This window comes from Zeugodacus cucurbitae, chromosome 2 (genome assembly GCF_028554725.1).
Source record: "Zeugodacus cucurbitae isolate PBARC_wt_2022May chromosome 2, idZeuCucr1.2, whole genome shotgun sequence".
Classification (NCBI taxonomy): domain Eukaryota; kingdom Metazoa; phylum Arthropoda; class Insecta; order Diptera; family Tephritidae; genus Zeugodacus; species Zeugodacus cucurbitae.
In genome coordinates, this window is record NC_071667.1 from 46,672,904 (window position 1) to 46,696,065 (window position 23,162).

Sequence of the window (23,162 nt, forward strand, 5' to 3'; positions counted from 1 at the left end):
TAAATCTTCGACCTAACACCTAAACGTTTTGCAACCAATATAAAACTATAGTACTCGAAAGGTCTTTCTGAATTCTCATTGTGAATCAAACAGTAATAATAAATTAATGACACAGTCCTCAAGCAAAGGGACAATAAAAAAAAATTAAAATTTAACAAAGTATTAATTAATTATTTATTAATTTAAATTAAGTATTACTTTTTTATTTGATTGCCAGATACATAGACTCGTGAAATATTTCGGTCATCTCCAACGTAAATGAATTTTTGAACCATTTCCAACAAATTCAAATCTGCAGCTTTGCTGTCACTCGGTTGGTAATTGTGTAACGGATACTTGCTCGTATCAACAATCAATGCATCAAAGTATTTTCCTACAACAAAATTGCCCGTGATATCACCCATAGCTAATGCCTCAGCTCCACCAAGTGTTGCTAGAAATATTGCTTGCTTGTAATTAAGAGGCTGATATGTGTGATCTTGAGTCACCAGGCGTCCGCTTCCCTTAATATCCTGTTTTTTCACAAATTCCAAATGATGGGAAACATCAAGTGCACGAAGAATAGCATCTTGTATTGACATTGAGTTTCCACCAGAAACGTCTAAATATAAATATGCAGATAATACTATTTATAAAAAAAGATATAATATTGTGATAAAATTATTACCTGTACCCAAACCGACTTTAATTCCGTTTTTAATCAGGCGCAGTACATCACAGAAGCCTGAACTTAACATCGTATTAGAAGCGGGGCAATGGGCGACCGAAGTACCGCGTTTACCAAATAGCGTTATTTCCTCATCTTCCAAATGGACAGCGTGTGCCATAACGGTCTGCATGTTTATTTAAGAAAAAATGTAGATATATACACACATAATTTAACATTAAGTTTAATAAGCTTTTTAAAGTAATTTTACTAATCTTTGCTACTTACTTTAGGTGTTAGCAAACCAGCATTATCATACGCCTCGGCATAACTGGTATTATAGAGAGACTTCACAAAATCAATTTCCGACAGGCTTTCGCTAATATGACTCTAAAAAAAAACAATTGTAGATACAATTTAAACATTTAAATTCACCTACAATCAATAATACATACATACATATGTACATATAGGCGACAGGCATTACCTGTATATGCAAATCATTTTTGTGCGCGATTTCTCCGAGTTTGTTCATTAACTCTTTAGAACAGCTCAAAGCAAATCTTGGTGTAATGGTGGGTTTGACCAAATCAGTTTCCAATTTTTGTATTTCTTTTACGAATTCCTCTGTACCAGCTGCAGTCATTTCCGTGGTTTCACTGGTATTTTAAATAAAAATTTAAACTAAAACATATTATTATTTTATATTTTTAGGAACGTACACATAAAAATCAGGGCTATTCTGATTTGAACAAACTTTTCCAATCAACGCCCGCTGACCTTGGCGCAAAACTTCTTTCGCTAGTATTAAAGTACTTTCTTTGTGATTGGTACCGAAATAGGATGCTAGTGTGGTACCCGCTCTTATTGTATTCTCCTTTAGAAGAAATAAATATAAAAAAGTTAAAAAATACAATAGTTAATAATCAGTTAATAAGTATATATGTGTGTATGGAAATATAGTTATCTGATTAATACCCATTCTTATCAAATCTGTTAAAACCGCTATGGCGCTATCGAATTATAAATTAGATTACACCATAAACATTTGCTTATAAAAACATTCTCTTTGTTTTTTTCACAACACAGTCATTTATGACATGACTGATAAATTAAATGTTAAAGACCTACGTTAATTTTAAATGAAATATAAAATGTATTAAAGTATATTTGAAAGTCAATAGGAATTAAGATTTTAAAATCTAGTTATTTGGTATTATATTCTCTTTGATGTTCATTAGCTTACCACAACTTTTGCGTAGGTTTCCTCCGCGAACTTCTGGTCAGCGTATTTTGCTTCCAACGGAAAAGTATAGGTATTCAACCAATCCAAAAGAGGCATATCTAGACCAAGTCCGATTTGAGCTACTTGCGGTGCGTGAATGTGACAATCAATAAAACCAGGTATCAAAAATTGATTTTTGGTAAGACGTTCTACAGCAACTGCTTTAAAATTTGTATGCTGCGTTACCCACTCATCAAAGACGGACTCATTTCCCACGCCAACGATCTAATTAAAATAATATTTATGAATTATTTGTTAATAATAATTATTCTGGTATCACATTACTTTGCCTTTCTGATCAACAGCAATAAATCCATTTGTAAAAATCTCAAACTCATTGAAAGACTTAGTATGTATTATTTGCCCAAAGAAAACATTTGCCATTTTCCACTAAAAAAAACCTTAACGACTTTTGATATAAACTTTAGTTGTGACCACTTACGACAACACGTTATTTACACAACGAATGGCGATTCCTTACTATTTATAAGTTCTCAATCGAGCTTTCTATTTGTTAGAAATTTGCTTACTATAGACACACACATACATACATATTAATTTATTTAAAAGATAAGATGCTTCAGTTTTTTAATGCGTGCATACATATTTAGTTATTTTTATGAAAATCTAGGTATGTATGTATGCTTGATTCAAGTTTAAGACTAGTTTTGTGTAATTGAAAGTTAACACTATTATTTCCGCAAAAAACGTTTATTAATTATTTTCTTATTTCATTTACAACCTATCTATTTATTTTGAAAATAAAAATTGTTTTACAACGCTTGCTTTTCCTACGACAAATAATATTGTCCAAATAAAGAAAATTAAGAGTCATTTATTCAAAATTTCTTATTTATTAACTCTTAAATTTTAGTAGACGTCATAAACTACTCGGGTAATCGGATATTGATACATGTATTCATCTGTCAAGTAGAATGCTAAAGTAAACAAATTGATACAACAGCTGTTTACGTTTACATTTCTTTGTTAATGTAATTAGTTATTTTAATTTATGAATAAAAGTAGTCTCGAAATATATGGTTAGAATAATTTATATATTAGAATGAGTGTGACAAAAGTAGATACTATTTGTCCTCTATGTGGAAATGAAATCAGAGGCAATATAAACCGATTGGTGACTGATAGTTGTGGGCACAGCAAATGTCGCCGATGTTTACTTGCTGATGATGAATGCACAGAATGTTCAAAGCTAAAAAAATGTAATACTGAAAATAATAAGGACCAAACTACAGGCGTTGATGCAATTGTTGCGAAAGTAGCAGTCGAAACGAATCATAATACAATGACAAAAAATATTAGGAAGAAAGGTAGAAAAGTTGTCACTATGCCATCGCACATTCAACGTTTATCCAATGATTTGGACTCCAGTGTCCGCTATTATTGCACACATTGTGGGAAAAAATTTGGCAGCCGAACGCAACAATACTATCATTTGTCATGTGGCAGTGAGGATTCCAAGAAATACAAGTGTCTGCAATGTGCCAAGGTATGAACTAATTAAAATATGTAATGCTCTTTAATTTTATTTGTTTTATACACAGACATTTTCTACAAAATCACACTTCAAATATCACATGGAAACACATGAGAAGCACATACACCATTGTCGAGAGTGTAACAAATCATTCGCCAATCGAATAGTGTTGCAGAAGCATGAGAAGCTTCATCATGCTCCTTCACTTCAATGTACAGAGTGTAGTAAATCATTTCGTAATAAGGAGTCTCTGTCAGGTCATGCTCGGCTAATCCACGGCGATAAGGACTTACCGTACAAGTGTGAAGTCTGTGAGAAAAGCTATGCTTTGAAATCCACTTTAAAACAACACATACAAAAACACCTTGGTAAGTGGTTAACATTCTGACTACAATATTGACTAAAAATAATGTGTTTCTAGATAAAAAGTATGCATGTCAATACTGTGATAAACGTTTCCAACGTAACTATACACTCAAATTACACCTTAAAAAACATACAAAGACTGATTGTTATATTTGTGGTATTTGCTTATGTAAATTCAGTGATAATGCGGTTTTGTTGCGACATGTCAAGCTACATCAAGGTATTTCACCCGTATATCCAGCTGTGTTTAAATTAATTATAGTTTAATTTTCAGATGCCGTTAAATACCGATGTCGAGAATGCGATGCAACCATAATGCGCAAGGATAACATGTTGCGACATATCCGCACTATTCATCCAAATCGTACTTTTGAGAACTGTGTTGAAATCACAAGCCCCATTAACTCCAAACCGCTTAAAGCAATTGAATCTGATGAATATTTAAGATGTTCATCACCAATTAGTGAACCAAAGACTGTAGAGAATAGTGCTGTTATCAAATGCATAGGGAATGTCCAACCAATGAAAGTTCCTACTTACCACGTTTCCACTATACTCACCCCAAATATTCAAACAACTTCTACCCAAACCGATATTGCAGCCAACATCTCGAAGAACGATTCTACAATTATTATGTTTCCAAAAGTACCCTTAAATGGAAATGTTGTGACTAGTGGGACTTCCACAGTTGTTCAGAAGAAAGTTAAAAAGTACGACCCAATTAAAATGTATCGAAAGATTTTAACTTCCGATCGAGATGAAAGTGCTACCGAGAGTGAAAGTGAAAAAGAAGAAGTGTATAGCATAAATCCGCTCTATTCTGATAATACAGGTTCTTGTGTGAGCTTAACAACTCCTGAAAAACAAGTAACGATTAACACGTCGAATTTCAGTGAGATGCATTGGCGAAAAAACTTTCGTTATACCTACCAATATCAAGACTTTTAAATATTTTTTACCATTGATTGATATTGATTGTAGACGCGTACGTTTGAAGTATTTTTCTAATACATTAACTTATATAATTTGAAAAATATACAAACAATTATAGTGTATTATTAATAAACATTAACTTTTTATATTTTATTGCAAACAAATTTAATTAATGTAGTTTATTTTTTTTATTAAGTTATATCTTGGGAGAAATTTGTATTGGGATAATCAATTTTCATAAATAATCTCGATATTCTTATTTTAATACTACTTAGCTTGAGCGGATAATTTATGTGTTCATTCACAAACATTATTTAGAAAAAAAATTAAGCAGAAAGTTAGTATCAGAGTATCAGCAAAATTCGTTTAACTTTATATATTTCGTAATATAGCTAAGCAAAGAATAGTTTGGCCCAATGCCATAGGTTTGATGTATTCTTTGACATATTAGAACTCAAAGAATGCAGACACACGCAGCCACAAAATTTGGCAATGGTCGTGAGTAAGGTCATGTGACATTGCCTACTTCGCTCTATTGTTAATTTCTTTTTAACGTTTCTCATTTTAAATAAATGTATGTGTTCGTTCTCATGCTTTTGAAGTAAAGAAAATATTCATAAATCAGATGTACACTAACAATGACGAACAATAGTACATATTGTGCTTCCACATGTAATCATTTGGACGGTATTTCAATACAGAATTGGCGAGAATGCCTCGCAATAGGAAATGCACTTGAAGAAAATAAACGGCGCAGCTTAATGTGGATTTGGCCTACAGAAAGTGAGTTACTCAAATTTGGCGCGTTACTTTACACCTTCAAGATAAAGCATATACTTAGTATCGGCTGTGGCAATGGATTATTTGAGAGAATAATACACGAATGTTTGGGTATGTACCTACATAAGTAATAACGGCGTATACAAATATATTAAATATGAATGGGAAATAAAAAGGAAATAAATACGTATATTCTATATGTTCCTTTTTTTTATTGAATAGGAGTGGCAGTTAATGGTGTTGAAGTCGATCGATCGTGGTGGGAAAGTAAATATGCAATTAAAAGTTTTATTAACCTTAGTTATTTTGACGAGTTTAAGAAGGAAGAAAATCAGGATGAGTTTCTTCAAAAGTGTTGCAATTTGGAAAATTGGGATTTTGCATTAATGTTTTGCTACTTTAACAACCGCTCTGCATACCTTAATTATATACAAATATATAAAGGAAATGTACTTGTAATCGTTGGACCGAAAACTGGAGTGAAAGTTTTCACTGAACCATTGCCGCTTGAACCACATTTCCCTGCAGGTAATTGTTGGCAATTAAAAGCTACCCTTAACATTGGAAAGATTGATGTAATAGCGTTTTATACAAGAGATTTTTGTTGATCAATTAATTTACTTTAATAAAATAAAATATTAATAAAGTAAATAAATTTAAGTCTAGTTTCTATTTATCTCAATGTGAAATTTACAAGCAGGAATTGTTTGTACTTCAGCAGTGACGGTACTGTTTATACCTAAATTTGTTAAGGCCCCTCGCACCAGACCACAAGTGAAAAACACAAACTGAAAAAATTAAGCAAAGCAAATTAATAAAGTATCTAAAATTTGGTATATTGCATATATTTATACCTTTGGAGCATGTTCCAATTGCTTTGTACCTGTCGATATTCGTGTAAGGAAACGGAACGCTCTATCTTGTACCACGTACATACCGTGGTTATTAGTACGTAAATTATCAACCTGTTTCTTATAGATTAGTGTCCAAAAATCAGTACAAATAAATTTCATTGTTTCCAATTCATCCTTAAATCGTGGCACATCTCTCGTTAAACGTTCTATAAGGCGATATCCAGTGTTGAATCCAATATATTCCAACGAAGAGAAGTCATTCTCCTATTAAGAGAAATTTTGTTTACGAGCTAATATAGTTGTTTCGTAGTTATCTGTCTTACTTTGTTATTATTATTTAGACAATAATTTACAATTTCAGAGTGCAAGAAATCAAACAATATATCTTCGGACATTTTACAAATATTTTATTTACTTTTTAGGTTTAACTAATTCAAACTTATTTTATACCTCGAATATAAAATATAAACAATTCTAAAACAGCTGACATCGTGTTGTGTGTCATTTGATCTTATTTTTTAGGGCTGCCACAATAATTATTAAAAAAGCAAGGTTGTGTTCCAACCGATACAGTTTAAAATGTAACATTTCTAGTGCCAAAATTTTTCCCAAACTTTGACCTAAAGGTCCAGACCCAATGCTGGCTGACTTTACTTGCTTTGCTGTGAGAACTGTCAAAACTGAATAGAACTATACTAGGCATATGAAAAGAGACCAAATGAAGCTTTGCTTCAAGCGCTTGAAGTTACGAATAGATCTATGCTCTATTTGCCAGCGCTTCTGGAGCTTTTGACATTTGATATTGTAACGGATTTCCAAAATCTGTTGTTTACTCTAAAACTCTACTTTGAGTTCGATCACTGGATTGTCAAATAAAAGTCACTGTTTAATGGTTATACACTTATCTTTATTTCTAATTTAACAAACTTAACAAATTCTAGCATACATGTTCGTCACAATATTGTAACTAGAGTTACCAGTTTGGGCGAAATGTACCGATTTCAGTAATTTTTTTGATGCTACATTGGCACGCAACTATTTATCACATATGCGTTTGTCAGTACAAATAGTTAAAATGTAGAATATTTAAAATATTTGATATATGTATGTAGAAATTTACAAAGAGTTTATAATAATATAACATTTAACATGAAACTATTACCAAGTTTTGATTGACTTTTTGATTTACAAAAAATTAAGTGTGTGGCAACAGTGATTGTGACTTTATTTTGAAAGCGTTTCAAGCACTCATTTGGTCATACAAACATTCAAAGTACGCAAAGTCAACGAAAGCAAGTAAAGCCAGCCAGCATTGGGTCTGGACTTTAATAAATATGAATAGAGATATATATAGGGATGGCAAAAAAATTTTTTTAATCGATTAAATAATCAAATGATTAATTGCAAGATATAAAAAAATAATTGCAATTAATGTAAAAAAATCGATTAATCGATTAATTCCAATGTTTGCAACTTTGCGTAAAAATAAAACCAATAAAATATAGGAGACTATATTCTTATTTCAGACATTCAAATTGTGTTTGTATATACACAAAAACAAAAACGGAAATAAAATTAAAATATCGTATTAAAAATTCATTTGTCTTAGCATAAAGGAAAATGTATTCATTGAATATATTCAGAAAATTTAGAAGTCTGTTCAACCAAGTTTGAAGAAAAAGCAATTTCGATAAACTTTTTGTTGTCAAACGATTGCGTTTTTCGGTCGCAGTTGCACCCGCTTTTGAGAAAAGCCGCTTAGCTGGTACTGAGGTACCAAGTAGATGACAATACTTTTTTGAAAGTCCGTACAGTTTGGGTAAACGGTTTTCATTTCTTCCCAAGCATAAATAGTGTTTCGACTTAGTTCTAATACCTGACAATTGAAAGAAAAGCTCAATTCATCTTGTGGAGATGTAAAATCGTTGTCCTTCCTCCTTCTTGTGTGCACTAGAGTGCACAAAATGGTGTCAGTGTCATCATCACTTAGGGAAACATTGTCTTTACTCCAAGATTGCAGAGTCTAATTTGTACACATATATTTATATATAACTAGAAGAAATTTAAAATGTAATACCGATTGCTCCGACTTACCACCAATTTGCAGGCTACAGTTGCATGTTTTAATTTTAAATCCTGCAACATATTTGAAGTGTTATTAGAAAATTTTAAATTTTTGCAGCAAAGTTGACATTTAACGTAGTTATTGCTTATTTTATTAGAAAAATGTCCACACTTCGCTTTTAACTGGCGCCATTGCTCTTCAAACAACTGAACGTAAAATGCGTTTGACTTAACTGTAAATGCAGTGTTACCAGACATGTAACATGCTGTTTGCGATTATTTTCCAATTACTCGAGTAATAGTCGAGTAATTAGAAAAGGTGTTTCGATGCAATTAAATCGTAAATTGAATGAAAATAATCGATTAATTTAATCAAATGATTAATCGTTGCCATCCCTAGATATATATTCAAAGTATCTTTCCACACATAAATAATTATTTACATCTCTTCATATATATTATTTGAAGTTCTATTAATACTAATTTTATCTAAAGAAATAATTTCTTTGAATTCATTTCACTAATATATTTATTTGTATATAATTTTCTGTTCCTTTTTTGTTTTTGAAAAATTCCAAATTGCCATTTTTCATTCTATTTGATGCAGTAAAAGCAAATTTTTTATACTCTCGCAACAAAAGTTGCTAAAGAGAGTATTATAGTTTTGTCCACATAACGGTTGTTTGTAAGTCCTAAAACTAAACGAGTTAGATATAGGGTTATGTATTCCAAAGTGATCAGGGTGACGAGTAAAGTTCAAATCCGGATGTCTGTCTGTCCGTCTGTCCGTCCGTGCAAGCTGTAGCTTGAGTAAAAATTGAGATAGCTTAATGAAACTTGGAACACGTGTTCCTTGGCACCATAAGAGGGTTAAGTTCGAAGATGGGCGGAATCGGACCACTTCCACGCCCACAAAATGGCGATAACCAAAAACACATAAAGAGCTATAACTAAGCCATAAATAAAGTTATTAAAATAAAATTTGGAACATAGGATCGCATTAGGGAGGGGCACATTTGAATGTAAGTTTTTTGAAAGAGTGGGCGTGACCCCGCCCCCAAACAAGTTTTTTGTAAATATCTTGCAAACCAATAAAGCTATATAAACCAAACTTTCTGCAGTCGTTTCTTTTAGCCGTTTCCTTATACGGTCCAAAAATGAAAGAAATCGGATAATAACCACGCCCACCTCCCATACAAAGGTTAGGTTGAAAATAACTAAAAGTGCGTTAACTCACTAACGAGAAACGTCAGAAACACCAAATTTTTCATAAGAAATGGCAAAAGGAAGCTGCACTGAGTTTTTTTTTACAAAATGGAAAATGGGCGTGGCGTCGCCCACTTATGGGTCAAAAACCATATCTCAAGAACTACTCGACAGATTTCAATGAAATTCGGTATTTAATATTTTCTTGACACCCTGATGACATTGGTGGAATATGGGCAAAGTCGGTTCACAACTACGCCTACTTCCCATATAACTCAATTTTGAATCCTTCAGTTTCGTTCACTTTATAATGTAAACATAAAGAACCGATAAAGATAGCGAAATAAAACTTTACACAAATACTGTATTTGAGCTGTGACATCACTTGTGGAAAAATTGTCAAAATCGAACCATTACTTTTCAAGGCCCCTGATATCAAACATGAAGAACTCAGTGCCTAAGGATAATTTTTCACCGAAAGTATAGGTAAATCTCTAAATAAATTGCGAGAATATAAAATGTTCGGTTGCACCCGAACTTAGCCTTTCCTTACTTGTTAGTATTCACTCCTACTCAACATCTAAAAAAGTAACCACAGTGCTATAATATTGTAACGAAAATGGCACCAGAACAAACTAGAATAGACAATCGAAGGCGATAACTTGCAAGATGTATCTAGACATCGATATTCGTAGTTGCCAGAATGTTCGAGTGACGATAACATGTTAGCAATCGACTATATAAGGGCTGCCGGGCTGGCAGCAAGACACAGTTCTGATAAGATCATTAGAGATGAAAGCCCAGCAGTTGTCATTGTTTGAAGACCAGGACACACGCTTAACAACAAAGTTGTCCCAACAAATAAAGGACCAAATAACAGAGCTATCAACGCAGATATCAGCTCAAATATCGGTACAGTTAAAAGAGCGGAAGTTGGAAGCGAATGGGGTATCTTCAGAGTTAGGAAAGCAGAAGGAAGAATCAATGGACGAGACTTCAAATAAAGCGGATGTGTCAATACAGCTGGAAACGCAAGACGAGTTGTTAACACAGACCGAAGCGAATGATGCGTGTATGTCAAGGACTTTGGAAGCGCATGGGCAGATTTTGTCAACACAGTCGGAAGCGAATAGGGTATCCTCACAGTTGGAAAAAGAGGAGGAGGATGAGCCAATGGATGTGACTTCAAAAGGAGTAGAAGTGTTAACACAGCTGGAAGCGCACGAGGAAGCGAATGAGGCGCGATTGTCAAGACCTTTGGAAGCGCATGGAGAGATTTTGTTATCACAATTGGAAGTGAATGGGGTGTCCTCACAGCTGAAAGAGGAGGAGTCGATGGAGGTGACCTTACAAAGAGAAGAGGTGTCAACACAGCTGGAAGTGCATGATGAGGGTATACCATCGCAGGTTTCAGCACAGGTGTCGACACAGTTGAAGGAACAGGAGGTGCATAAATCGACGCAGGTGATCCCAGAGAAGACAGACGTGTCATGAACAAAAGATTGTGATATGAAGGAACAAGAATCTCAAGATGAAGCTCCAGTTGTGAAACATCCAAAGAATGAAGAAATGTCTGCAGAGCTCTATTCTCAAAGGCACAGTGGAACAGTTTCAAGTTGGTCGCTGGTTGCTTATATCGAGTGTGGAAAGGCAAAGGAGGATACTGCTCCCGATCTCTCGTGGTTGTTCGAAATGAAAGATCGCCTAAAGTTTGCTACGAGATGCGCAAAGGTCCAAGTGAAGAGCACATAAGAATCACGGAAACCTTGGGAAAGTTGAGGAATCAGTTTTGTTGGGTTGGTTGTCGTCAATCAATGAGAGATTGCATTGCAAATGAGATGTCGAGTTCCAAGAGACATGGTCAGATGAAGCAGTACAGTTTGGGAACGCCATTGGAGCAATTTGCCATGGTTGTAGCTGGTCAATTACCTATCAGCAAATCAGGAAACAGGAGTGGTTTGATGGCTAGGACGGAGAAATACCCAATTCTAAGCCAAGAGACTGACGAGATGGTGGACGTAGACATCAAAAGTTGGGAAATGTGTCAGAAGCTACGTGTCCGGAAAATATGTGAAGCTGCATCACATCCACGATTCGATATCATGGTGGAAAGATTCATCCGAAATTTGGAAGAGCATTTTAGAAAGCTGGTGGACAGGTATCGTCACAGATACAGAGGACGTCCATATATCCATGTTCCTGGAATCAACGGCGTAGACCACTGCGAGGATAATTTTTGGTTACTGATTGATTTAAAGTTTAGGATTAATACCAATGGAGAAAGAAACGCTAAGGAGGACAACAGTGTCCTAGAAGACGAGATGAAAGGAAGAAATGCTAAGGGTTTGGTTCTGGAAGTATGTCTAATCGGGACGATCAGACTTAAGTGGAGGGCAGTGTAACGAAAATGGCACCAGAACAAACTAGAATAGACAATCGAAGGCGATAACTTGCCAGATGTATCTAGACATCGATATTCGTAGTTGCCAGAATGTTCGAGTGACGATAACATGTTAGCAATCGACTATATAAGGGCTGCCGGGCTGGCAGCAAGACACAGTTCTGATAAGAGAGTTGTCGAGTGAGGACAATTCTAAGGAGAGAGTTGTCGAGCAAAGTGTAAACAAGTTATAAATTAGAGTTGTAAAGTAGAGTATTGAGTACTAAAGTGTTAAGTTATAAGGAATTAGAAATAAAGATTAGTGTATAGCCATTAAAGTGTGACTTTTATTTGACAATCCAGTGATCGAACTCAGGGTAGAGTTTTGGAGTAAACGACAGATTTTGGAAATCCGTTACAATATAAAAAGTATAGGAGGCACGATTCCGATTACTTTGGCGGTCGGGGTATAAATGGGGTATCGGGTGAAAGAGGAGGGTCTCCAGAGCAGGAATATGGCACAATTCCGATTACAATGGCGCCGCGATCTGATTACACCGTTGGAAAGAGGACGTCCTCCCGATTCAAAAATATATAGGATAATAGGTACCGCAGACGCCTAGTTTTCGAGATATTCCGCTTTAAAGATAAAAAAATCAAAATTTCCAACTAGCTATTTCAACACTTTAACACATTTTACGCACTTTCTTCACCTCAAATATATTAAATAAAACTGTAGGCTTTGCATTAAATGTACATTTTACTTTTATTATATAATTTTAAAGTTAGAATTATATGTTTCAAAAATCACTTTTCACTCTCAAATTTATGTGTTTACAATTAAGCGGAAAACGAGCGCTGCCACGTTGTAGATACCATTTTTTTTCGCGTAAAACTCCTTTCTGCACTGGCGGCCTTCGGCCGCTCTTTAATAAAGTAACCCTGGTCGAGCCAAAACCGGGGTGTCCATAGTTTTTTTTTCGCGTAGAAATCCTTTCTGCACTGGCGGCCTTCGGCCGCGCTTTAAAAAAATAACCCTGGTCGAGCCAAAACCGGGGTGTCCAAAGTTTTTTTCGCGTAGAACTCCTTTCTGCACTGGCGGCCTTCTGCCGCGCTTCAAAACATTACCCTGGTTTAGCCAAAACCAGGTGTGTTCGAAGTTTTTTCGCGTAGAACTCCTTTCTGGTCAAGCCAATACAAGTGTTAGCAAAATAAAAGGCTGTCCTCGATATGATTTTTAAAAATTTATTTTGTTTATAAAAGAAGAGGAATTTTGGCAAAAAAGAGGAATTTTCGCAAAAAGAGGAATTTATGGATGAATTCATATATGGTATCTACAATGTGGCAACGCTCGTTTTCCGCATAAGGGGCATTCTCTGGAAAATAAGCCACTTGAAAAAAAAAGTTCTTTATTTTCTTTGGCAATTATATATCTTATAGTACATGTAAAACCTAAATTGTATTTTTCAAATTTTTAATTTTTTTTGTTTTTGTTTTTTATTTAAAATTACCACGTACTTGAATCTAATCTACGTAATCATTTAAAAAAAAGCAAAAACCAAAAAAACAAACAAAAAAAAATTAAAAATTTTAAAAATACAAAAAAATTAAAAAAATATTAAAAAATAAAAAAAAAACAAAAGGGATTAAATGTCTGCTACGTCCACGTCGTTAATCCTGGGTTACGCTAAATTCTGATAATAATAGTGCATAAATCAATGATTTTTCATCATGTTCTGAGTTGGTTTTTTATTTGTAGCTCATACAAATATTGCTGTCCCAAAATTCCCTTTGGAGGGTAAAAAGGTGATGAAATAAGGAACATTTTAAGATATTTTCGAAAAAAATCGAAGGGAGCATAAGTTGTTAAAAATTCCAAAAAAAAAATTTTCATTTTTTGCTATGAAATATTAATTTTAAAAATTTTTACGATATACATTTTCAAAGTTTGAGAAATTCTGTACAAAAAAGTCACATGGTGTTTTAAAATCTGTTCATTAGTTTTAAAGTTATGGCGGTTCAAAAATTTTTTTTACAAAAAACTTTGACCCCTTATAATATGGCAACCCCGCGTTACACAGACCTAAAACCATATGTTTTATTTTAGTTTTTACATGTACTATTAGATATATAATTGCCAAAGAAAATAAAGAACTTTTTTTTCAAGTGGCTTTTTTCCAGAGAATGCCCCATAATTGTAAACACATAAATTTGAGAGTGAAAAGTGATTTTTGATATAATTCTGACTTTAAAATTATATAATAAAAGTAAAATGTTCATTTAATGCAACGCCTACAGTTTTATTTAATATATTTGAGGTGAAAAAAAGTGCGTAAAATGTGTTGAAGTGTATTAAATTGTGTGAAATAGCTAGTTGAAAATTTTAATTTTTGTATCTTTAAAGCGGAATATCTCGAAAACTAGGCCCTGCGGTACCTATTACCCTATATATTTTTGAATCGGGAGGACGTCCTCTTTCCAACGGTGTAATCAGATCGCGGCGCCAAAGTAATCGGAATTGTGCCGTATAGGAATGTAACGAAAATGGCACCAGAACAAACTAGAATTAACTATCGAAATCGATAACTTTCCAGATGTAACTAGACATCGATACTCGTAGTTGCGAGAATGTTCGAGTGGCGATGTATCGCTTACAATCGACTATATAAGGGCTGCCGGACTGGCAGCAAGACACAGTTCTGATAAGAGAGTTGTCGAGTGAGGACAATTCTAAGGAGAGAGTTGTCGAACAAAGTGTAAACAAGTTATAAGTTAGAGTTGTAAAGTAGAGTATTGATTACTAAAGTGCTGAACACATAGAAGACGACAAGCGACGAGCGACATCTGTCAAATATTAAAATACACGCGTTCTTATGAGCACAGATCTTTTGACAACAGCACGACTTCACGACAAAAGGGTTGAAGTCTTCGCTGTCGCCAAATTAGAAATGTTTCTAATTTTGCCGACGACAATGGCCGCTGTAGAGCTGCCACTAATATGTGAAATGTAAAATTATTCAAAGTTCTAACAAGTAACTTTGATATATATTTATAATAACAATCGATAATTTAAAACAAATAAATCGACCATTTTTACATTTTTTTCACAAATAATTTCACTTTAAACTAAATATGTAACTTTTATTGAAATGAAAGATGTTAGTACGGCAACAATGAAATTGCTGTTTGATATGTCGCTGCCGTCTTCAATATGTTCAAGACGCTGGTTTCAAAGCGACATTTGTGATCAGCCGTCGCTACGTCGTGTCGTGTCGTCGTCTTTGTGTTCAGCACTTAAAGTGTTAAGTTATAAGGAATTAGAAATAAAGATTAGTGTATAGCCATTAAAGTGTGACTTTTATTTGACAATCCAGTGATCGAACTCAGGGTAGAGTTTTAGAGTAAACGATAGATTTTGGAAATCCGTTACAGGAATATATCTTGGTTTGAAATAATTGGAAATTAATAGTAATTTTATTAATGAGTTGAAATGCGTTTTTACCAGTTTATTTTCAATATAAAATAAATAACTCACATATTCTCACAATTTACTACAGATATTAACAAAATATTTGTAAATACTAAATTAAATTTAAACTTTGTTTTACATCTCATTTTCTTGTAATGGTGTATATATCGATAAAATATTATTTTAACAACATAAGGTAAAAATCGGTCAGCTGTGGTCGAATATTGTTTGATTTCATCACCAATTGGCGTGCATGTATTTGTATACATATTTATATGATAATTTTATGATGTTTGAATGAAATTTGTTGGAAATTGAATAATACATTAACTACTTAAATTAGAAAATCAAATTCACAAAAAAAAATAAAAAAAAATGTGTTTCTTAAATGTGAAATATTAATTCGCATCGTTCATGGTATACTATTGAAAAATTATTATATATAAAATGGAGAAGTGTACCACCACAGCTGGACAAAATTCACTGGAAAATAATCATGATGACAAAAAGGATAACATTGTTAAGCGTCTTCTTTTCCAATGTCTTCTGATACTTTTATGTTTAGCGTGTTATTCTCACGCACTCAATGGAAGCTTCGTTTTCGACGACACCGTAGCCATCATAAAAAACGTTGATGTGACAACTTACCCAACAAATTGGACAGCAATTTTTAAAAATGATTTTTGGGGCACTTCTCTGCTTAGCTCAGAATCCCATAAATCGTATCGGCCATTAACTACATTGATGTTTCATTTAGATTATAGTATCTTTGGATTCCGCGCCAAACATATGAAAGCTATTAATTTATTATTACATTGCATAAATACTCTCCTAGTATGGAAACTTTTCGGTAAATTCCGATTGGAATCCGTAAATAATGATCATGTAGCCGCAGTAGCAGCATCATTTTTTGCAATACATCCGATTCATACAGAAGCAGTTTGTGGAGTGGTTGGACGAGCTGAACTGGTATATTGTACATTATATTTAGTAGCACTCCTGCTTACTTGTCAAAGAACGTGTTCAAGTTCCTGCACTGATGTAATAATTATACTAATTACTGCAACAGGCGTATTTATAAAGGAGACCGCAATAGCTATTCCAATAGCATGCATATTCCTTGAATACGGAAGGGCGCATATTTTTCTTCACCCTTGGCGTACACAATTGAAGCATTTATGTTCACTCCGAAATATTGTATATGTGATGGCTACTGTCGTAATAATAATATTTCGTTTGTGGTTGCAAGATTTCCAGATCCCTCATTTTAAGCCAATGGATAATCCCATAGCATTTGAGAATGATCTTTTAACTCGCATACTTTCTCAGAATTATTTATACGCCATTAACTTGTGGATTCTTTTATGTCCACAATGGCTATGTTTTGACTGGGCCTTAGGGTGTGTTAGATTAATTTCTAATGTTTGGGATTTGCGATTGCAAGCAGTTTTGGCTATGTATTCGTTAGCAATTGTTGCCGTTATAAATTGCAGACAAAACTTTGCACCCGTATTAGGACTGGGCCTAATGGTGATACCTTTTCTACCTGCTTCAGGAGTTATAAAAGTTGGATTTGTTATAGCGGAGCGTGTACTTTATGTACCATCGATCGGCTTTTGTTTCTTAGTGGCACAAGCTGTATCCTATGTTTATAACGGCAATCCGAAACCATGGTTGCTAAACATATATAAGTGGACACTAATGTTATGTTTCGTCAGTCTACTGATACGAACACGAGAACGAGCTAGTCAGTGGTTATCCGAAGACGGTCTTTTTACATCCGCATTAAAGGTCTGCCCAAATAACGCTAAGGTATGGATATTGTAATTTATATGTATACATATTTTTAATGTTTTACAACTACCAGGTGCATTATAATATAGCTCGTTTGGCCACGGATAGATTGGATCGTGACAAAGCGCTCACACATTATCATAAAGCAATTAATCTCTACCCGCAATATGAATCAGCGCTTATGAATTTAGGAAATTTATATCGTGAGATAGGCGAATTAGCCGATGCCGAAAGATACATTAAAGAAGCATTGGATGTAGTGCCGGATTTCGCTACCGCTTGGATGAATTTGGGAATTGTTCAGGCTGCACGCAAAGATTATAAAAATGCATTACAAAGTTACAAAAATGCACTGAAATATAGAAAAAACTATGCCATTTGTCACTACAACTTGGGCAATCTTTATCTTGATCAGAAAATGCATATTGAAGCGATGGAACATTGGCAAGAAGCGGTCACTTTAAACCCTCGTCAGCCCAAAGCATGGGTTAATATACTCACAATGCTGGACAACAGAGGACTCTACGAAGATGCCCTACGACATTCAGAGCAGGCGCTAACCCATCTTCCGAATGAAACAAATGTTATGTTTATACGCGCTAACGTTTTCGGAAAACTAAAGCACTACGTTGAAGCTGAAGAGCTTTACAAGTATATTATAGAGTTGGAACCATTAAATGTACTGTTTCATACAAATTTAGGCGTTTTGTACCATCGTTGGGACAAACTTAATGAGGCCATAGACAGTTATCAAAATGCATTGAAGTTAAATGCGGGAAAAGCGATAACTGCACGTGAGAACCTCAGTAAGCTACTGAAAAGAAAACGAAAAGAAAAAAAAAATAAGTAAAACAACCGTGGAATCTTAAATTATTTGCCGACTTAATAAGAATTCTTACGGAGTCTAATTTTATTATTTGAAACAAATACTTATAATTGAAGATTCAAGTATTTGCATTCAAGCATTTTTCATATTAGTATTAGTATAAGTAATATGAGTTTTCTGCTTCTCAGTCTCAAATGCATGTCTATATATAGAATATTAAGGATATGCAAGTGCGAATTCAGAATTAATGTTTATTTTTAGAATGGTAATATTACATTACTCAACAGAACAAGTTTTTGAATGCAGAATTCAATATGTATGCAAGGGCATTTACTTGTACACAAAAGTATTGCAGAAATGTGTTGGATAATTTAAAACATGTATGCATTTCAGTAGCATTCCTTTGTTAGTGAAAAATATCAATAATCGCATTGTTTTATTTATATTCATGTATATGTATATGTCCGTCTTTAAGTTGGTGAAAAGTTAAAAGCGATTTAGATGCTAATTAATTAAAAATTGCTTAATTAAGTAATGATTACTACAAAATCTTTGTGCAAATATACAAACATTTCTTTTTGAAGTCTGATATTTTTTCCTTTTTTGCGTTTTTGGTGTTTTCGTACCAGCGTTAACATTCTCTAAAAATAAAAACCAAAATCTCTCTATCCCAATGTAAATCAATTACCGCTTGGTTACATAGATTCCGCTATTTAATAAAATTAAAAAAATAATTTACAAAACGGGCGTTTGCCTGTCTGTCGTGAGAATTTTGTACAAAAGAACTATTATACTGCAAATAAGTTTATTTCTTTATTTATTTATTTCTTATATATAAAGATGTATGTATGTATGTACATTAATAAGTGTGTGTCAGTACTTTTAGTCTAATATCTAATATTTATTTTATATTAATATTACGTTTTTCTTATGTAATGAAAAAATAACACTTCAATGCAATGATTTTAATATTTAAAAAACTGATTTTATATATACAAGAAATAAAGCCGCTTTAAATTTGAAAAGTTCATAGTTAATAATTAATGATTACACTCGAAGAAGTAATTTCAAATTGCCCTTCGCTATTTTTAAATTAAATTTACTTACGAATTTGAGTCTTGTAATCTATGTGTGTTTTAATGAAAGGATAGACATTTCAAATAAGCGTTATTTACAAAAACTAAAGCGCTTCAACGCCAATCTAGAAATGAACAAAATAAATATGTGTAACAAACGTGGAATTATTATATATTTTATGTTCATCGAAAGTACTACACACCATATAAATAAAATGTAATAAATATTTGGATCACAACAGTTGCTAACAAGAAGAAAATATAGTGCACAATAGTTTCAGTTCAAGCGGTAACTCATAATTATGGGCACACTTGCACTTTCAATTCATTGTTTGGCAAACTTCTTGGCTAATGTATTATTCTACAATTTGAATGGAAATTGGTTTAATGATATGAAATGAGTTTCAGTTAAAATGCGCAGACAGGTAACACCGTAACTATGTATACAACTATTTAACCAAAAGGAGTTACTAAATATGCAAAAATTAAGTAAGTCTTAATGTTTGAGATACGTTTAGGATGCACCTCTTTTAGTATGGAACCAAATGGTACAAGTGAGAGGACTATATTCGTTGCTTTAGATTATTTGTAAATGTAAATGTAAAACTAATTCTGAATAACCAGTGAAAGTTTAACATTTTTGTACAATCACATTAAGCAGGCGCTTGACTTATAAATTAAAATTAATGAACAGATGCATACAACAATATTTTTATACGTCTTTCCCCCCCAATTAATAATGTTAAGAATTAAATGAAAATGAGATGAATATAAATGGATTTCACAGTACTAAATTACTACACCCAATATTTAAAGCAATACAAATTCTTCAGTTTCTTCATCATCATCTTCTTGCGCATTAAGATATGTCATGCTATTCCTTTGTTGGTCGAATTCCTGCTTCATTTGAGTGACTTGTTGTTGCAAAGGTTTGTAAGGAGAATCATTGATTGAATACCATTCCTCCTCAGGACACTGTCCTCGTGAAAATGTGAAAAGTGGATAATTCATTTCAGCATATTGAGCACCTTCACTGTGCCCACCACTATTTGCTGAAGATACAAACTTATCAATTGTTCCAGACGTGCAACGCATTGGATGTAGATACTATTAAACAAATACATGATACATATAAGTAAAAATACAAGCTATATATGTATGTATATAAGAAATTCATAATTAAAATGCATTTTATTATGCTTACTAGTTGTACACTTTCCACAAAATTGTCAAAGTCAGTTTTTGTGGCGCAGTAAAATCCGATGCAACAACTTGGATCCATTTTGGACGTCTTTAATTTTCGAGGTGATTTGCAGTGAAAAGATTGCAATGAGAAATTATCCTGATTAACGTCGACCATTTCTTGGCAATAATGCGGATCCAAATGTATCAATTTATCTTCTACAAATAAATACCGTAAATTATTAACAACTAAAAAAATATCTGCTAACTTCATTATATTACCTTGGAATCCAACAAAATATAATGAATGTTTTGGCCGTCCGCCTATAATACCAATGCAATATTCTGTACTCAGTAAAAGTTTCAAACAATGCGCATAGACGGGATTCAGTTTTTCCGTTCCCAAACGAAGTGGTATTAATAAAATTAACGATTTCCATTGTTGTTTTGTTGATTTTGGCAATTCAGTTCGTCGTGCGGTTTGCCAGGGCACATGCTTTTTAGGAGACGGCTCTCGTATTCGACATTCCTTTTCTACATCTTGCATATAAACTATAAGTAACCAAACATGATGTATTAAATATTTAGTTTGGTAGTATTGTATTAAAAAATGCAACTCTTATATTTTTGTTGATGAATCACTTATAATAACCACAATTTACTTGTAATTTTGTAAACACGTATATAAATATCTCACTTGTACAATCCTTAGCTACATAAATTGTTACATTATCGAAGTCAGCATTTTCTTGGGCCGCAGTTTTAAGAGCTTGTCTATAAATTAGTATAAATTATTAAAAATATATTTTGTTTTAAATATAACCTCTTACTTTAGCAGATATGAAACAGATGCTGGACCATACCAATCGCCTGGCCTTTTTCCCATTTCTTCACCCAAGCTAACCAACGCATGTATGGAGAAGGGACTGCTCTTTGAAGAACTATCACCAAACCACTTAATGATTTTTTTATGCATATTATCTTCAAATGTAGAATGTAACTGGGTCTCTGCATCGTAACGCCAACCTTTAAAAAAAATAATATTATATGGATTGTTGAGAGGGAATATAAAAACAGAATATGTATGATTGCATTGCTTTTGCATTCCAAATTGTGCATATTATATTTTTAATTATTTTTCTACTTACTTCGGCCTAAAAAATGACAAACTAGCCCTTGTGCCAACAGCATTTGACCACTGCGCAGCATGCAGCCCCAACCACAATCGGATGTGTAATTAGAACCATTCATTGTGGGGAATTCCCGACGGTACGTCATCCAAATGCGGCTATAAAAATCACGACGGAAACCCTCGATGCCCTCCTCCCATGGATGGTCAGCTACTTGATTTTCAACCGCGTCCATACCTAATTCTTGTGGAACCACTATTTCATCTACTTGGTGTGCATCGAGTGGTGGATAAATATTGCTAATGGGATGCGTGGTGTTATCAGCCAAACATTGTTCCGACGTTTCGTAAACGTTACTATTTATTGATGTAGAAATAACACCGCCTGAGCTTGTAGTGAGTTCTGTAGAGCTCTCCATGGATGATGGTGGCGTATATTTGCGGTGGTAACAACGCCCCAAAAGCCATACAGGTTGCTCTTTAGAAAAATTTGGCTTGATTTTTCCGCTCCAACCATACTTAACGTTATGCCACATTGACAAAAGTTTGGATTCCATACCCTTATGGGGTGTGCGGCTGTCGCACTCGTCTATGTCAGTTGATGTGTTTGTGGTAGTTGCGCTCGCATATAGTTGCTGGAACGCGTTCATAAACCGTGATGACGCTGAAATCTTCCGTTGCGGTGTTGATATATCCGTGTTCAATACGTCGGTTGATGTGTTAAAAGGCGCTATTGTCTCACTTGCTGTTGCGGTCGATGCACTCAAATTTCCTCCTAAAGTTGTATTGTTGCTCTCACTACTGACTGAAGGCAACTGAATGGTTTGTATTGTCGCAGCTTGCTCTTCTTCTTCAACAGTGACATCGATAAGTGCGGGTGAGGCAGACGAAATTACTACGTTACCGTCCGCACCTATGGATGTCGCAGTTTGAACGCTTGTTTTATCCGTCTTTGACGATGAAGAAGTCGTACCCCCTTCAATGAGATTTAACTTCTCATCTGTCAACTGCGACAGTGATAGTAATCCATCGTAGCTCATCTGTAAATGAACAATGCCATTATACTGTTCAGTACAGAAAAATATTTACTTCACCGATAACGTAAAATTCTCGAATTTTTATGACTAATAACAGACTAATGTACCAAAGACACTTGTTAATTAGAACTCATCAATTATATACAGATATGAAGTAATTCACATATGCACTTACCATTTGAGGTTCCTTCTTATCTTTAATGTAGAGTACCTGGCCCACTTCGTCTCTAGCAAATGATTACCCAATTGGTGTGATACAATTTTTTGTTGTTGACGCCTACTCCGATGTTGTTTTTAAGATATTTGTGTGATAAGAATACTATTAATATTAATTAGCACTTTTTACCAATTCTTGACCAAAATTGATTTGCGAATGCTTATGCGAATGGAGAACGTTGGCCAAAGAATTTGAGTACAATTTAAAGTGAGAACACATTACCTCTCATTTTACTATTCTCTTAAAACAGTGTGTATTTTCGAAAATATTGTAAACAAAACTTAATTAACTAAGTCCATTCCATGATTACACGATTTGGATGTGTTTCGCCAAAATTAATTTAACTGTGTGAAAACCTCTATTGGTCCACTGAAAAGTTTTAATTTCTTCAGTAGAAACAGTGGGTGATTAAATTGAAATAAG

The 23,162-nt window shown here is 33.8% G+C and overlaps 6 protein-coding genes across 7 annotated transcripts; 3 read left to right on the plus strand and 3 right to left on the minus strand.

Moving 5' to 3' along the window:
• Nucleotides 1–150: 150 nt before the first annotated feature.
• On the minus strand, nucleotides 151–2,717 carry LOC105212368 (guanine deaminase). The gene is made up of 8 exons (XM_029040268.2): nucleotides 2,374–2,717; nucleotides 2,217–2,321; nucleotides 1,893–2,156; nucleotides 1,369–1,523; nucleotides 1,134–1,305; nucleotides 935–1,036; nucleotides 668–833; nucleotides 151–601 (listed from the first exon to the last, which is right to left on the minus strand). Exons 2-8 carry the CDS (start codon nucleotides 2,313–2,315, stop codon nucleotides 195–197), a joined length of 1,365 nt encoding a protein of 454 aa, XP_028896101.2. The 5' UTR covers nucleotides 2,316–2,321; nucleotides 2,374–2,717; the 3' UTR covers nucleotides 151–194.
• Nucleotides 2,718–2,819: 102 nt separating this feature from the next.
• Nucleotides 2,820–4,894, plus strand: LOC105212366 (zinc finger protein 28). The gene is made up of 4 exons (XM_011184286.3): nucleotides 2,820–3,438; nucleotides 3,494–3,794; nucleotides 3,848–4,012; nucleotides 4,067–4,894. Exons 1-4 carry the CDS (start codon nucleotides 2,995–2,997, stop codon nucleotides 4,738–4,740), a joined length of 1,584 nt encoding a protein of 527 aa, XP_011182588.1. The 5' UTR covers nucleotides 2,820–2,994; the 3' UTR covers nucleotides 4,741–4,894.
• A 113-nt stretch (nucleotides 4,895–5,007) lies between these two features.
• LOC105212364 (uncharacterized) lies at nucleotides 5,008–6,113 on the plus strand. Its single transcript, XM_011184284.3, has 2 exons — nucleotides 5,008–5,616; nucleotides 5,728–6,113. Exons 1-2 carry the CDS (start codon nucleotides 5,364–5,366, stop codon nucleotides 6,111–6,113), a joined length of 639 nt encoding a protein of 212 aa, XP_011182586.1. The 5' UTR covers nucleotides 5,008–5,363.
• A 43-nt stretch (nucleotides 6,114–6,156) lies between these two features.
• On the minus strand, nucleotides 6,157–6,864 carry LOC105212365 (trafficking protein particle complex subunit 6b). Its single transcript, XM_011184285.3, has 3 exons — nucleotides 6,683–6,864; nucleotides 6,360–6,623; nucleotides 6,157–6,293 (listed from the first exon to the last, which is right to left on the minus strand). The coding sequence occupies exons 1-3, from the start codon at nucleotides 6,752–6,754 to the stop codon at nucleotides 6,168–6,170; spliced, it is 462 nt and encodes a 153-aa protein (XP_011182587.1). The 5' UTR covers nucleotides 6,755–6,864; the 3' UTR covers nucleotides 6,157–6,167.
• Nucleotides 6,865–15,683: 8,819 nt separating this feature from the next.
• LOC105212361 (protein O-mannosyl-transferase TMTC4) lies at nucleotides 15,684–18,774 on the plus strand. Its single transcript, XM_011184279.3, has 2 exons — nucleotides 15,684–17,290; nucleotides 17,346–18,774. Exons 1-2 carry the CDS (start codon nucleotides 15,926–15,928, stop codon nucleotides 18,120–18,122), a joined length of 2,142 nt encoding a protein of 713 aa, XP_011182581.2. The 5' UTR covers nucleotides 15,684–15,925; the 3' UTR covers nucleotides 18,123–18,774.
• A 1,168-nt stretch (nucleotides 18,775–19,942) lies between these two features.
• On the minus strand, nucleotides 19,943–22,944 carry LOC105212363 (cysteine protease ATG4C). 2 transcript variants are annotated; one of them, XM_011184280.3, is made up of 7 exons: nucleotides 22,698–22,944; nucleotides 21,505–22,525; nucleotides 21,187–21,382; nucleotides 21,054–21,130; nucleotides 20,639–20,908; nucleotides 20,379–20,575; nucleotides 19,943–20,281 (listed from the first exon to the last, which is right to left on the minus strand). In XM_011184280.3, the coding sequence occupies exons 1-7, from the start codon at nucleotides 22,698–22,700 to the stop codon at nucleotides 19,985–19,987; spliced, it is 2,061 nt and encodes a 686-aa protein (XP_011182582.2). In that variant the 5' UTR covers nucleotides 22,701–22,944; the 3' UTR covers nucleotides 19,943–19,984. The 2 variants fall into 2 exon arrangements, with proteins under 2 accessions (XP_011182582.2, XP_054082540.1); XM_054226565.1 differs by lacking the exon at nucleotides 22,698–22,944 and adding an exon at nucleotides 22,580–22,687.
• Between the last annotated feature and the right edge of the window lie 218 nt (nucleotides 22,945–23,162).

Excerpts from the sequence above, each read along its gene's own strand:
- LOC105212364 (XM_011184284.3), top strand. The coding sequence starts at position 5,364 with ATGACGAACAATAGTACATATTGTGCTTCCACATGTAATCATTTGGAC. Across the intron at positions 5,617-5,727 it reads AATAATACACGAATGTTTGG|GAGTGGCAGTTAATGGTGTT; the intron begins GTATGTACCTAC and ends TTTATTGAATAG.
- LOC105212363 (XM_011184280.3), bottom strand. Across the intron at positions 21,131-21,186 it reads TCTGTTTCATATCTGCTAAA|ACAAGCTCTTAAAACTGCGG; the intron begins GTAAGAGGTTAT and ends ACTAATTTATAG. Across the intron at positions 20,282-20,378 it reads TTGTGGAAAGTGTACAACTA|TATCTACATCCAATGCGTTG; the intron begins GTAAGCATAATA and ends TTTGTTTAATAG.
- LOC105212365 (XM_011184285.3), bottom strand. The coding sequence starts at position 6,754 with ATGTCCGAAGATATATTGTTTGATTTCTTGCACTCTGAAATTGTAAAT. Across the intron at positions 6,624-6,682 it reads GTCTAAATAATAATAACAAA|GAGAATGACTTCTCTTCGTT; the intron begins GTAAGACAGATA and ends TTCTCTTAATAG. Across the intron at positions 6,294-6,359 it reads AATTGGAACATGCTCCAAAG|TTTGTGTTTTTCACTTGTGG; the intron begins GTATAAATATAT and ends TAATTTTTTCAG.
- LOC105212361 (XM_011184279.3), top strand. The coding sequence starts at position 15,926 with ATGGAGAAGTGTACCACCACAGCTGGACAAAATTCACTGGAAAATAAT. Across the intron at positions 17,291-17,345 it reads TCTGCCCAAATAACGCTAAG|GTGCATTATAATATAGCTCG; the intron begins GTATGGATATTG and ends TACAACTACCAG.
- LOC105212368 (XM_029040268.2), bottom strand. The coding sequence starts at position 2,315 with ATGGCAAATGTTTTCTTTGGGCAAATAATACATACTAAGTCTTTCAAT. Across the intron at positions 1,524-1,892 it reads AAACCTACGCAAAAGTTGTG|GAGAATACAATAAGAGCGGG; the intron begins GTAAGCTAATGA and ends TTTCTTCTAAAG. Across the intron at positions 602-667 it reads TAAAGTCGGTTTGGGTACAG|ACGTTTCTGGTGGAAACTCA; the intron begins GTAATAATTTTA and ends ATTTATATTTAG.
- LOC105212366 (XM_011184286.3), top strand. The coding sequence starts at position 2,995 with ATGAGTGTGACAAAAGTAGATACTATTTGTCCTCTATGTGGAAATGAA. Across the intron at positions 3,439-3,493 it reads AGTGTCTGCAATGTGCCAAG|ACATTTTCTACAAAATCACA; the intron begins GTATGAACTAAT and ends TTTTATACACAG. Across the intron at positions 4,013-4,066 it reads ACATGTCAAGCTACATCAAG|ATGCCGTTAAATACCGATGT; the intron begins GTATTTCACCCG and ends TTTAATTTTCAG.